At 41.0% G+C, this 14,787-nt stretch overlaps 1 protein-coding gene across 2 annotated transcripts in view; it reads right to left on the bottom strand.

Moving 5' to 3' along the window:
* epha3 (eph receptor A3) overlaps nt 1-14,787 on the bottom strand; it is a 218,528-nt gene that overhangs the window by 56,936 nt on the left and 146,805 nt on the right. For both annotated transcript variants that reach the window (XM_067993160.1, XM_067993161.1), the window contains exon 6: nt 1,922-2,046. In XM_067993160.1, coding sequence (XP_067849261.1) covers nt 1,922-2,046 — 125 coding nt within the window. The remainder of the gene's footprint in view (nt 1-1,921; nt 2,047-14,787) is intronic.

Genomic DNA, 14,787 nt, shown 5'->3' with positions numbered 1-14,787 from the left:
AGGGGGTGGGGGGAGGTCATGTGATGAAACTTCCAGGAATACGTCTAACCAGAGTTGGCAACCCTAAGTGTGACTGTGCCTCGCAGAGCTGCCATCACCCCATAAAGTGAGGCTAGTTTATTAGCATAATTTTGCCAATGCTCCCAGTTCTCATGCATTGGCAGAGCACTGAGACTGTGGGGCAAGATATCAGGCACCAGCAAGGTGAAGGGGCTGCTGGCAACTCTTAGAGAGGTGCCTTGATTTTTTTTTCCTGCCCAAAATGTTGCTGGAGGAAGATTCTCTAATTGGGCATTAGAGGTCATGGAGAATGAGGTCCTGCCACAAAGGGTGGTCCCAATGTGAAAAAGAGGGCCAGCTAGCAAAGCAGAACTTGAATGTAATTGTTGGTCTCCCTTGATGTGCCCGTTACAAATGAGTGCTGGGACTCTGGTGCGCTACTTATGCACTTCAGCTGCATTGTGGGGATGAACCCTAATTTACATAAAAACAGTCTACTAAGTAAGTGCAGCCATTTTACATCACTTTATCGACCCCTACTTCTATGTTCTCTATTCCTAGAAACATGGTAAATGGATAGTTTTATGATTCTGTTAGAACTGGTGAGCAGATGGAACCTTCCTGTTGCCTTTACGATGTTGCTAAAACAGCTTGTGGAGGAAATTTTCCCTTTGTGTGCATTTCCGCTAGTGACAGTTGAGTGAGTAGTTTGCATAGCAGTGCTCTCTCTTTTAAAATCAAGTGTTAGAAAAAGAAGGTTTTCCAACATTTACTTTTGGGTTGTAGCAGTGTCAACTGCCAAGAAACAAAACAATTAATAGCATTTTTTTAAAAAAGACTGAAAATGCAAAGCTGTATTATCAGCACTTTCAAAGAGAAAAAGACAGGTTAATGTTCACCAGAACTCATATTTATTTATAGTATTTCTATATAATCAGAATATATGGCAGAATCTTTGCAATAAGCAATGTGTACTCTATGGCCGAATATTAGCATCTTCTCAAGATAATAGAACGTGCCTCAGTTGGGAAAAGAGCATGTTGAAGGCCAAAGTTGAAATGGTAGGACTGTGTACAGGAAGAGCTGAACAGAAGAATGACAATGGGGAGCTGATAGAAGGAAGAGCACAATAGTGAGGTCTTGTGGCATCCACGGGCAGCTTAGTTATGGTGACTGACTAACCTTTATACTGCACAATATTTAATTGGAGTTCTTGTAATTACAAATTATCCCTTTGTATTTGCATTTCATTATTAATTGTGAAACGAAAAGCAAAGTTATTACCTTCTAATTACATTGCTACTCATAAATTCTACAGTAAAGTGCTACCCTTGAGATCTGAGGCTTGGTACTGAATCTTTAAAACAAGACACAACCTGTGTAAATTAAAAAGGAAGCAGTCTATTTAGTATGCGCTCTAAGAACAAGAGAATGGGAGCAGCAAAAGAAGACACTTTGATTCATTAAGCTAGTGGAGAACAATTTCCTCTGTGTTCTCTGTGTCGCAAAATCGTACATGCATTTCTAAAGTACGCATTGATGATTTGGCTGCACAAGGCATACAGAGGAAATCATCCCCCATTGAATCTACCTAACTGGTACTATTAGCAGGCCCAACTCATTCGTTTCCACTGATTCCCTATTCCCAAACCCACAGTTGACGTGTCACTACCTCACCTTAAGAACATTTTGTGAAATCAGACCGAAAGTTCAGAACCAATATACTCTCAGCAAAAGCTGATCAAAACCAAAATGCAGCTCTGGCTCTAAAGTACATCTGTGTACATGAGACAAATTAGTCACAGAAACTCGAGAAGTAACGAATGCTCCTTGAAGTGTTGAGAGATCATTTCCAACACTGTTTTCAGTAATATGTTTTTTTTTTGGTTTGTTAAACACCACTTTTTATTCTTTTTCCCACCTTTTCATAGAACTTGACCTCGTAGTCTAATATGATCCCGTTAGGATGTTCTGGTTCTTGCCAAGATAGAGCAATGCTGTTTCGGGATGTCCGGTCCTTCTTAATGACAGTGACTGTAGATGGAGCTGAGAAAGAACAAGATACAATTAAAGAACATTTTGCAAAAACGTGTGCCAAGTGGAATCATTTCCATCCAAAACAATTTCTACTAATACTGTCCCTGTGGCAAGACTGAACAGCTGGAAAAACTGTCTTTGAACACATGTTGGAAATGATAACCTTAACAAAAGATTAGTCTCAACTTCATAATTAATTGTTCCTTCAAGTGGAGACTGCCACAACAGTGAGCAATCTGTCACAATCTTTAACCAAGTGACTGGTGTGTATCTGGATAGAGAAATGCACAGGTATTGCATATGTCAGACTAAAGCTTTGCCAAAGTCATACCCGTTGGCTCACAAGTGTTTTAAAGTTACAGTCCATCCCTGCTAAGCAAACAGCCTACTTTTAGCAACACTGAATCGCAAAATTATGGCGAAACATCGGTATCCATGATGTGTTGCACAGACTCATCCACACTTTTAATCTTATTCTACAACTGTTTTTAATGTAAAGTGTTTCGTATTTTTAAAGATTTGGTGGTCGGGCTCAATTCTTGCAATAGGCAGCAAAGGGCTGCTCTGAAAACTGCAATGATGGAGGATGTGGCAGATTTTCAGATGATACAAAAATTGGCCGTGTGGTTGATAATGAGGAGGAAAGCTTTAGACTGCAGGGAGATATCAATGGACTGGTCAGGTGGGCAGAAAAGTGGCAAATGGAATTCATTCCGGAGAAGTGTGTGGTAATGCATTTGGGGAGGGCAAACAAGGCAAGGGATACATAATAAATGGGAGGATACTGAGAGGTGTAGAGGAACAGAGGGACCTTGGAGTGCATCTTCACTGGTCCCTGAAGGTAGCAGGACAGGTAGATAAGGTGGTTAAAAAGGCATACGGGATACTTTCCTTTATTAGCCGAGGCATAGAATATAAGAGCAGGGAGAATGCCAGAACTGTATAAAACACTAGTTAGGCCACAGCTTGAGTACTGCATACAGTTCTGGTCACCACATTACAGGAAATATGTGATTGCACTAGAGAGGGTACAGAGGAGATTTACGAGGATGTTGCCAGGGCTGGAGAATTTTAGCTATGAAGATTGGATAGGCTGGGATTGTTTTCTTTGGAACAGAGGAGGCTGAGGGAAGATTTAATTGAGGTGTACAACATTATGAGGGGATTAGATAGAGTGGATAAGAAGGACCTATTTCCCTTAGCAGAGGGGTCAGTGACCCTGGGGCATAGATTTAAAGTAATTGGTAGAAGGGTTGGAGGGGAGCTGAGGAGAAATTTTTTCACCCAGATGGTGGTTGGGGTCTGGAACTCACTGCCTGAGTTAAAAAGTACATGGATGTGCACTTGAAGTGCCATAACCTACAGGGCTATGGACCAAGTGCTGGAAAGTGGGATTAAGCTGGATATCTTTTTTTCGGCTGGCATGGACACGATGGGCTGAATGGTCTCCTTCTGTGCTATAATTTTCTATGATTCTATGATTTATGTTTCAGCAGATGCCACTTCTACCCTAACGTTGTTTTTAAAACATTCTTTTGTTTCAATTTAATTTTCATCTTTCTTCCGCTGAAGGCTCGTGTTGAGGTATAGTTTCCTGAGTGTCAGCAGCTCTCTGTTACCTTGCCCAAGTAGAATGTTTTCCTTTGTGACTATTGGCAGGCTAAACAACTATGGGGCCCAATCATTTCTTCATCCAACATTTACACATGCACACATCACGTGAGGAATCGCTGGAGGCTGATCAAACACAGGGACTTTGATTGCTTTTCCCCTTCCCTAGTCTGGGGACAATGAGCCAATTGCACTGTTCCAATTAATGCAACGGCTGAGATAAGCTAACTCAGAAAACACCAAGAGATCAAACCTGAGACTTGCCTGACTTGAATAGATCAGAATACAGTTTGCAGTGCATTTCCCCAATGAGCCATTAATGGAGCCCCAAGACAAACATTTTCAATGCAGTCTTTTAGCTTTTCTTGAAACTAAAATAACCGGATATTCTTCCAGAGTTGCGTACCTGGAGGATAGACTCTCTCATAGGAAGCACATATCAGAAATACCATTACATGATTTTACAACCATTATATAGAATCTACAGTAGAGAAACAGGCCATTTGGCCCAAGAGGTCTATGCTGGTGTTTATACTCCAACACAAGCATCCTCCCACTCTAATTACCTCTTCCCATCCTGCTTCTAGCTCCCTCTATTGCCTTCTCCCTCATTTATGCATCAAGCCTACCCTTAAATGCATCAGTGCTATCTCATTCAACCACTCCATGTGGCAGCAAATTTCACATTCTTACCACTTTGTGTAAAGAAATTCATCCGAAATTCTTCATTTGATCTGTGAATGACTATCATGTATTTATGCCCCTTTGTTTTGGACTCACTAACAAGTGAAAACAGTTTCTCCACAACCACCCTATTGAACTCCTTCATAATTTTAAAGCCCTCTATCAGGTCTCTTCTTGGTCTTCTCTTTTCCAGTCAAAAGAGCCCCAGCCTGTTCAATCTTTCTTGATAGTTCCATCCTTTCAATTCTGGTAATGTCCTTGTAAATTGTTTTACTTTTTAATTGAGCTCCTAACTTCTGATAATCCCTTAACAGGGTCTCCTCCCTGTTTATTCCTATGTCATTGGTTCTAACATAGACCATGACAACTAATTCTTCTCCCTCCCCTTCCAAGTACTTTTCCAGCTGCTTTGAAATATCCCTCACCCTGGCACTGGGTAGGCAACATACCCTTCATGACTCTCAATCGCGACATCAGACGATACCCTTTATATCCTTAATTATCGAATTGCCTAAGACGACAACCTTTATAATCTGCTTGGAAAATCATGCATAGTGTGTACCCAAATTTCCGATATGCATGATCAGCTGGCGAGACTCCCCGCTGGAAGCCTGACTTTGGGAATTAAACCTAATAAATTTGTTAAACCAGAAGAGATTGTGATGAAATATAATTGCTGATTATTGCTTTTTATCCTTCTTTGTGTGTAAAAGAGCAAAGTGCTTTATAAGTAACACTGCCGTGACAATACTGCTCCTTTAACTTGCTGTATGATGGTTGGTTAATGGGGCAACAGAAATCATGAATCAAGCAACTGGAGTTTGGTCCGTAGACATTGTTTCATCTTGCAGGGCAACAGGATTGAATATGATGGAAATATGCAGAAAATAATTTGGGGTTCTTGATTTCTATAACAGAATTTTTTATTTAATTGGAACTAACTCTGTATACAGCAGCCCTGTTACAGCCTTGTCAGTACATTCCAAATATATATAGAACTGTTTGTTTGCCCTGCTTTTAGAATAAATAGAAACTGAGACACAAGGAAGTAAACACAGGCATCTCTTTCCAGAGATACCTTCAGGCTGTTGATAATTAACTTGCTTACACTGGGAAACCCCAATCAAGTTACTCCGTTTTCAATACCATGACTTAACATTACAATCACATCTACCTTGAGTTAGTGGGCCTGTCACACTCAAACTATGCATCATGCAAAAGTTGACAATGGCATGTATTTCAGATGAGTATCTTTTGCATAGAAGTTTATATCTTTTCTAAAGCTGTTGTACCCATCTCTGATATCAAACCAATAAATACTGATGCTTCCACCACCAGCACAGCTAGCCCTGTTCTCAGGTCTCTACTCCAGTGTTACAGTGTATGTACGTGCACACTTTGCAGTGTGCATAGCTCTGAGACAAACCAGATGTGGGTGAATTGTCAGCTTGCAGCAGTTATGTATTAGAACCTGATTAACGCATGTGTTTTCCTTGGGGCAGAATGGGACTAAGAACTTGAGACAGATTGCTGTGAATACTACTTTGCAGTTGGCTATGTGGCACCTGGAGTTTGGAATTTTACTCCAAACTAAGTTGGGAATAAGGAACTCTGCTCTGGTGTATAGAATTTTGACGGCTTTAAATCTGGAGATGGGGCTCTCCTTTAATCTGCCTCGTGTGAGCTATCTTAGCCACCAGGATCTCTTTACTACCCCATTCCAATCCTAAACCTTCAAAACAAATAGATGACTTGCACATGAAGCCCATCTGGATCACTGGAAATGTGGCATGAAATGAGTTACTAATCCTTTCAGTAACATATTTATTCAAGTTACAACACATTTTTGCATTAATATTGTGTTTTATGCACGAATTTCTAATTTATCAGTAATACGTGGATAAACAGAACCACATGATGTCATCATCGAGCATCACCTCCAATAGAGGCCAATATTTTAATCACAGCACTGTGACAATGTTTAAACATCAACATATGAGCAAACCTTAGGCAACAATCCTTTGCGGAAGAATCAGTAAAAATTAAAATCTTTGCGCACATGTAGAATGGATAATCCTGCAAGATTAATGGTTTAGTCTTCTCATGTAAGTTGCCTGAATGGACAGATATGATTAGAGGTTCCTTCAAAAGGCCAGCAAAATATTATTCTTTTCTCAGCGTTTGCCAATCAAAACAAGGATGTAGGTTTAATTGGGAAAGTTTCTATTTGTCTGCGGTGTTCAGTCTTATAAAGTATGAAGGAGTTATTGTTGGAATTCGTTTCTGCAGAATTAGGTACTTGCAGTCTGCAATAATTGCTCAATAATCGTAGAAGTAATTGAGAGAACATGAACTGCTCAACATGATCAAAGTTTTCTCAATGTGTTGTTTTATTCCATATAAGTAAGTGATATTTTCCTTGTCCAGGAACATGGTGACTGTAGTGGTTTGTTATTCCTTGATAATAATGTACAGCATGCAATGCTTATCAGACATTTTTTCACAGTAAATACACTTAATGAACAGAACTTGCTCATAGGAACAATTTCCTCAGCATGACGTCGCCATGGCAATATCTCATTTAAAAAAGTATTTGGTAATGATATTTGAACTTTGACCTTTGCAACAATTTTCTTCAGAATTTTAACACTGAGTTGTTTAATTTTATCAAATCTTGTTCAGGAGGACAGGCTACGAGGTAGAATGCAACAAATATATTCAACTATTTGTCTGATGGACTGCATACTGGTACATCCTGTTCCATGACAGGTATTTCTGCTCTGCTTACTTCTAACACAAATAAACTGTAATACATGTTAGTTTTTATTTGTCAAGCTAACAAGCCCCCTCTTTGAAGATGTTAAAACATCAGTAATGATGTTTGTTTTCAGAGCGTATCAGGAAGTAGATCTAACATCTCACTCTAACACACAGGAAAAAAGCCATTTTTTAATTTTGGAAATCTGGGTTTCCTGTACCCTTAGTTCTATAATTACATTTTGTGAGGAAATCTGCAAAAGGCATGCTTAATACAACTGCTAACAAGCTTAAAGTTACGAGCACAACTCTAAAAGTGCAATTGAAAAATCCAGATTAGAAAGCACATCAACATATAAATCACACCCACTTTTTATAGATGACATTTTGGTTAAAAGAGAATGTATCTACCTAAAAACATAAGAAAAAGTCAAGGACAGGAAAGACCACTCAGACCATCAACCATGTCCCTTAAATATGTATATATTCCTATAATTACCCACTGTTGTACTTATATGTGGTTGAAACTCCACTTTGCGATATTAGTAATGAATGTGTTAACTCGTGCATTTGAAATGTCTCTTGTTAACATAGGATGTAAAACAAAGAAGTCCATGCCTTTGTTAAAATAGCAGAATTTAATACAATGTGATTTCAACCCACTGAGCCACACACAGCTCAGAAGGAAGCCGTTTGACTCCTCATGTCTGTGCTGACTGATACGTAGAGCAATCCAAAACAAATCCCACTCTCTCCCACAGCCGTGCATCTTCCTCCTCTTTAAATGTTTCTTCCCTTAAAAGATGCAAAAATCCACGTCTCATCGACTCCCTGTGGTAAAGCATTTTATGCTCCAAGGATTCTCTGCATGATGAAATTTCTCCTAGCCTCTCCCCTCATTCTCTTAGTGATAATTTTATATTGACAACCCCTCATCACCGACTCTATTACAGCTCCTCGACTTTTTCTGCCACAGTGGAAATATGCTCAGTGTCTCAAACCTTCCCTCGTAACTATAGTTTCTCATCCCAGGTATCATCCTGGTGAATCTACGCTGTATTTTCTCTATGTCTTTCACAGCCTCTCTAAAACAGGTGCCTAAAACTGCACACAGTCGGGGTCATTTTGACTTTTGGACAACCGACCGGCAGAGTGTGGGGGAGGGAGGCGACGCGAGCCGAGGCGGGGAAGGCCGGGCCGTCATCGGAGGAGCGGTCCTGTTATCCTGGTTATTGCCAGGAACCGGCACAAAATCGGTGACACGTTGAAAAGACGCTCCCGAAGACAGAGGCCCGAGGTTCACTCTGAATTGGGCCTCGGTTCTTATCTCCGTAATACCGGTGAGTTGCGGACGCCCATCGGACATCCCTGGAAATGGTGGGGGGGGGGGGTGCGAATGGGAGGCAGGTGTGCACAAGCCGGCAGCAGTCTGCAGCGTTGCTGAGGATCCAGGGGGAGCAATCCTCCTCGGTTTTGGCTTCTCATCGATGTAAACTCTAATTTGTACTCTGCTACAAATGGGGGGCAAATTGTTCCCCGTCGCACCTGTTTTTTGAGCGCAAAATGGACGTCGAGAGGAGCTCCACGTTGAGGTAAATGAAAACCGAAAAAACTTACCTGTTCTCCAGCAGCCTCCAGCGGTCCCTTTAAGAACTACTGATTAGGCCGGCGAAGACCAAGAAAAACTAAGCGGAGCGCGCCTGGCGGATATTCAACCCAGTTTTTGGCGAATTTGGCATCCAGGTCCTAAAACAATCATTAGGCTCCTGATTAGCATATTCAAGGCCCAAGTCCAGTTTCAGGCGGGCATCCCCAACACTTTGGAGTGACTGTCTGCCAATTTGACAACTGGTGCACTTCAGGGATGGATCAGGCATGGGAAATTGTGTCCGGAATTCATTCCCCTCAATGTCCATTTTACACTGAGTAAACAGGTGCGATGGGGAACAATTTCCCCTCATTTGTAAAGAGTACACTATACATTTTACATTGATGAGAACCAAAAACTAATTTACACAACACAAACTGCACAAATGACATATTTAGCCTAACAGAGCCACAGAAAAATAGATAAAGTCTTAATGTGTCATGCTCTGTGTAATTTACCTAATACTTTGGGTGTTTGAATTATTTTGAGCAAAGCTGATTATCTGTCCTTCAAATGGTCACTGAGGGTGCGGTGAATGAATAAAAATGATAGGATGAGTTAGATGTGATCACAGCCCTTTCTTGCCCTTACCTTCTCATATTCTTAAAGTTGTATCTCTTGGTTGAAGTGAAAGTGAAGGGTCATATTCAAAGAATTAACATTTAGGGGAGGGCAGATGACTAAGGAGTACACAAATTTTCAAATGCAGTAAATTGTCTCAAAGCAGAAAGGATTAAGCTCTTTGTACTAATATAAAAAAAAACATATTCGTGGGTGGCCTAATGTTAAACTTATCCCTCTGTGAAATCTATCCCTCCATTAAATATATGTCTGTTAAGCTTATCCACCTATCAAGACCGTCCTTATATTGAGCTTATCCTCTGTTACTCTTTATCCCTTTTCCAAGTATATGCCTATTAAACCTATCCCTCTATAAACTTAACACCTTTGTTAAGTTGAACCCTCTGTTAAGTTCATAGATGATTAAAAGGTCTTTAGGCAGTCTGGTGCTGTCCCTTTATTGTAAATGCAAGACAGCATTTTCCCAATGAATTGCTTTTCATCATGAAATGCACTTTGCATTTATCACTTTTAAAATATTCTTCCAATGTAAGTATACATAAGTAATGTTTCCCCCATTGTCATCATGCAAAATATTACTTGTCTTTTTTTTATATAAAAGACTTCCCTTGATTCAGGACATTAGTGATGGAGTCTTAATGCATCAGTGACCTTTAAGTTAACCTACAATTTTTATAGGTGATTGCCGGAACTGGAAACTGGGGAATTAGAGAACTGGGAAAAGGAAGCTCACTGAGAACAGGAAGCTTTTCACGACAGCTTAAAATGTCAAAGGTTAAGAATAAATTGGGAGCAATGATCCAGAAATGGAGGTGAGGAGGCATTGTCCCCTCTTATCTCTGTCGCTGACAGTCAACCATTTGTGTGGTAGTGCTGATTAATGGAAGTAACCCTGTAACCAGTGTAACACTACTGGTATGACACAACTATAAACTTTAGCAATGTTCACAGTAACAGCATATCACACTGTTACATTCTACCTCCACGTATAAAAAATCCTCAAAATGAAGAAACTTGCGGTTATATAACATCTTTTACGGCCTCAGGACGTCCCAAAGCACTTTGTAGCCAATGAGGTACTTTTGAAGTGTAGTCACTGTTATAATATAGGGAAACGTGACAGCCAATTTTCGCGAAGCAAGGTACCACAAACAGCAGTGAAATAAATGACCAGATAATCTGTTTTTTTTAGTGATGTTAGTTGAGACATAAGTATTGTCCAGGATACCGGGGAGAAATCCCCTGCTGTTCTTCAGATGAAGGCATCCTATTTTTTAAAATGTTATTTAATCTTCAGCAGCTGATTCTTTCTGGGGTAAAGTCCCACATACACTAGGAGCCCTAAGGCACCGCACTACTTCATGAGCCTGGACAGTGAATGCCAACAGGCTATTCTACTGTGTAAGGCATCACAAATTAGACCAGTCTTGTTTTTTTTATTCATTCATGGGATGTGGGCGTCGCTGGTAAGGCCAGCATTTATTGCCCATCCCTAATTGCCCTTGAGAAGGTGGTGATGAGCTGCCTTCCTGAACCGCTGCAATCTGTGTGGTGAAGGTTCTCCCACAGTGCTGTTAAGCAGGGAGTTCCAGGATTTTGTCCCAGCCACAATGAAGGAACGACGATATATTTCCAACTCAGGATGGTGTGTGACTTGGAGGGGAACGTACAAGAAGTGTTGTTCCCATGCGCCTGCTGCCCTTCTAGGTGGTAGAAGTTGCGGATTTGGGAGGTGCTGTCGAAGAAGCCTTGGCGAGTTGCTGCGGTGCATCCTGTAGATGGTACACACTGCAGCCACAGTGCGCCGGTGGTGGAGTCAGTGAATATTCTCACTTCATGTCTGCATACATGCAGAGATCACTGGTAAATTTTCCCCCTCCCTAACATATGGGTAGCATAAGGGTACCAAGGCCAATTGTACCTACTTCTATCCTGGTCTGTATGGCTAAACACAATATTGGCTGTATTACCAGAAGTATGATACCTTTGTTAAAATCATGAAACTGATAAGACGTACATTGGGGCGATGAACTTGCTTGCTTGTGTTATGTGGTAAATTCCACTTGTACAAATAGTGTTTCACACCTGTAGCCATGGAGTTCCTTGCAACACATCTGTGAGGCATTAACATTTGAACAGGGCTGCTACAAGTGCTGTGGGAGTCTGCAATCAGGAAGGGAGCCGAACAATGTCTTGAGTGAAGGGGGTTGTTATTGTCTGGGGAAGAAGGGTAAGCCTCGTGATTCATCAACCCATGTCGCTTTTGTTTTTTTTAAATAATAAAATGAGCTAATGGGAATGCAATTTATAGAATTTTCAAAGCATAAAAAATGATTCATTTGCTTATAGGTAGAGGGAGGCACAGAGTACTTTCATGCTGGTGTGAGCATGCCTGATTTAGAGCAAAGGCAGTTTTCACACCTTTATGTTACAGCTAGGTTTGTTTTACTAATATCGCTTACATGTGTTGAACTATATTGCATTTCATCAATAACTAATAATGCATTTGTCATATTTTTTCTATTTTATAGTTTTCTGGTATGGCCTCTCCCCCTCCCACCCCCATTCTCCAGGGAGATGAGGAAGTTTAGATTTAAAGGGCTATCCCCCAGGACGTCAGCAATGCTGCAAATTGCAGGCAGCATTTTAAGGGTAGCAGACTCAAGTGTTAAACAATGAAGTCAAACAATGATTTCTCACTGGTACCGCAGGATATTCCCCAGTAAAATGAAGGGCACTTGGGCTGTCTGACAGCTCAGAAAGCGATTTCTCTGTAGGTCTTCTTAATACAGGAAACATTTTTAATAAGAAATGGAATTTTTTAAAAACCACTTCTCCGAAGCAGGTGAAAGGCATGAGGTTAACTGTTTCAATTACGAGTGAAACAACAGTCGACGAAGAACTTATAGGTCAAATTCAACAACTCCAAAAGGTTACTGATGAAATCATGGAACGTCTTCAGAAGGAAGTAAACACAGAGAGGTGCGTTATTGTAAAAAAGCATGGAGAGTCTGTTCTCGTTCCTAAACATTTTCTGACCAATGAGGCATGTTTTATTCAGTCTATTTCTGTGACATTGATGTCAATCGCTACACATTTAACATTTTGATCATGTTATATAGGAACATGGGAACACAGGCCCCTCGAGCCTGTTCAGCCATTCAATTAGGTCATGGCTGATCTGTATCTTAACTCCATCTACCCGCCTTGGTTCCGTAACCCTTAATACCCTTACCTAACAAAAATCTATCCATCTCAGTTTTGAAATGTTCAAATGACCCAGCCTCAACATCTTTTTAGGGGAGAGAGTTCCAGATTCCCACTACCCTTTTTGTGTGAAGAAGTGCTTCCTGACATATATGTGGTAAGATTTCTCTCAAAATACGCTGACATGTCAGACTTTTCAGATTCCCTATAACTACTACAACTTAAAAAGAAAGGTTTTCTCCCCAAACAACTGCTGGAGGAGTTACTGTTAGTGACTCTGATAGAAATCCTACTATTGCCAGGCGTTAGGGCCTAGATTTTCCTCTTCCAGGCACAGTTTCGATGAGTCCATCCCTCCATGTCCGCACCAGCCCCAACCCATTTCCCTTCGTCGGGACTCATTAGACATGCACGGTGGGCTCGGGTTGGGATTCTTGCTCTCATGACGAAACCCGCTGGTACCAGCCAGGAATCTCTCCCAAAGATCCAACGAGGGACTTAAAGGGCCAGAAGTGCCTTGCAGATTGGAATGAGACCTCCCAGCCATCTCGGCCAAGACCGAGTCCTTTAGCGATTAAGTCCTTGAGGAAACCTGGAGGAATAGTAAGCTGGACAAGGTCCTCTCCCTCTATTTGGGTATTTAACGGGGCCTGCTGCCACCTCTGCAGGAGGAGGGTGGGGCTGAAGCAGGCAGCGGCGTTCCCGGTGGAGGATAGGTAGAGGGAAATCCCAGTCGAACAGTGAGGACGTGGTAGGTCTCGCCGCCTGAATTTTCCGACATTCTCCACCGCAATGCTACAGATTTTTAAAAATCCTGGATACATAGCAGAACATAAATTTAAATGATCAATGTTTCACCAGGAAGACCTTTTGTTCAGTGGCGGCCATTGCAGAGGGTCGGTAGGAGAGGTTCTTCTTTCTAATATGAAGTTTTTGTGTGGTTCAAGTACAACTGTATTCACTGGGGCCGTATTAATCAATGAAGGGCACCCAGGGGGCTGACGATAGCTATCATGGCAGGGGTTAGACAAGCTCCCTCCAGCCTTATCTGCACCACCAAAAGCATTCACCACAAAAGAGGGAAATTGTACTGCAAGCCTGTTCCCCTCAAAAGCAGCCCAAACAGGAACCAAGACCAAATGAATTGCTACAACCCTTAAGGATACATTATTCCCAACACATGCAAGTCCAATATACCAATGTACTTTCCCACAGCAGCATGCAATCAAAATGTACAATGGCTTCACAAAATATGTACCTGTGTTATATTCTTGAAAATATTACTAAAAAATTTTTAAATAATATAATAAACCAGGTTGTATCCCAAGCATATTACTCCAGCTCTTAGGATAAGGGGAAAATCTATTTTGCAGTGCAACTGCTATTTGTAAACATCCAGCCACCAAGTGTAGGAATTCCACACTCAAGGTATTTTACATGAGAGGTGGAAAAAAAAACCCAAGCTAGGAGACACTGGTGAAGTCTGTGAAAGAATGAGGAAGAATTCACTCCTGAAATCCAGTCTGCACCCCTTTTAAGGAAATTTTCATAAGAGATTAACATCACATAAGAATAGCCAACACCTCCGCCATTGTCAAAATATATATCCACCCTGCCTACGATTTCAATGCACTGATGTTCCCTTCAAGAGACTTTGCCCATTTTGTTAGGTCTCCCTCGACCACACATTGATCAGAAGGACAGATAACCTGCTCCTAGATCCTCTACCTTCAGCAAGTCTGAGAGTAGGTCAAGATATCTCCATTTCCATTTCTCCCACACTCCCTGGTTGTTACTTTACAGTGCCCCCTGATGGTATAGTTTGAACCAAGAACTCAGCATGGACAAATCTCGCTAATACTTTGATAAATACTCATGAGAGAACATTGACGTGGAACAGTCATATAAGTAGCCCGATATAAGGAAAGGTTATTTTACATGTTGAAGCGGGCCTTGTAAACTTAGTAGTGTTCTCCATTCGCCCTGAAGGCAACCCATGTTATTTTACGGACTTTGTTTATTGTCAATCTGTGTGGGTAAAACTTACATAGAGTCAGTGCTGTGAATTTTGATACAGTTCAGGAATAAAATGAAGAAGATATTGTGCACATTGGAAAGAAAGATTTAGAACATCGGTTATTATTCAGATCAACTTTCAATCCAGCATTTGTTATTCCTGTTCTACTTCAGATTTTGCATACATTTTTAGCAGACTGTTATATTTATAAAGAAACATATAGTCTGCCATGATTCCAGAAATA

The sequence above is a fragment of the Heptranchias perlo genome, chromosome 11 (assembly GCF_035084215.1).
Source record: "Heptranchias perlo isolate sHepPer1 chromosome 11, sHepPer1.hap1, whole genome shotgun sequence".
Classification (NCBI taxonomy): domain Eukaryota; kingdom Metazoa; phylum Chordata; class Chondrichthyes; order Hexanchiformes; family Hexanchidae; genus Heptranchias; species Heptranchias perlo.
This window is presented reverse-complemented; position numbering and strand designations above follow the sequence as displayed.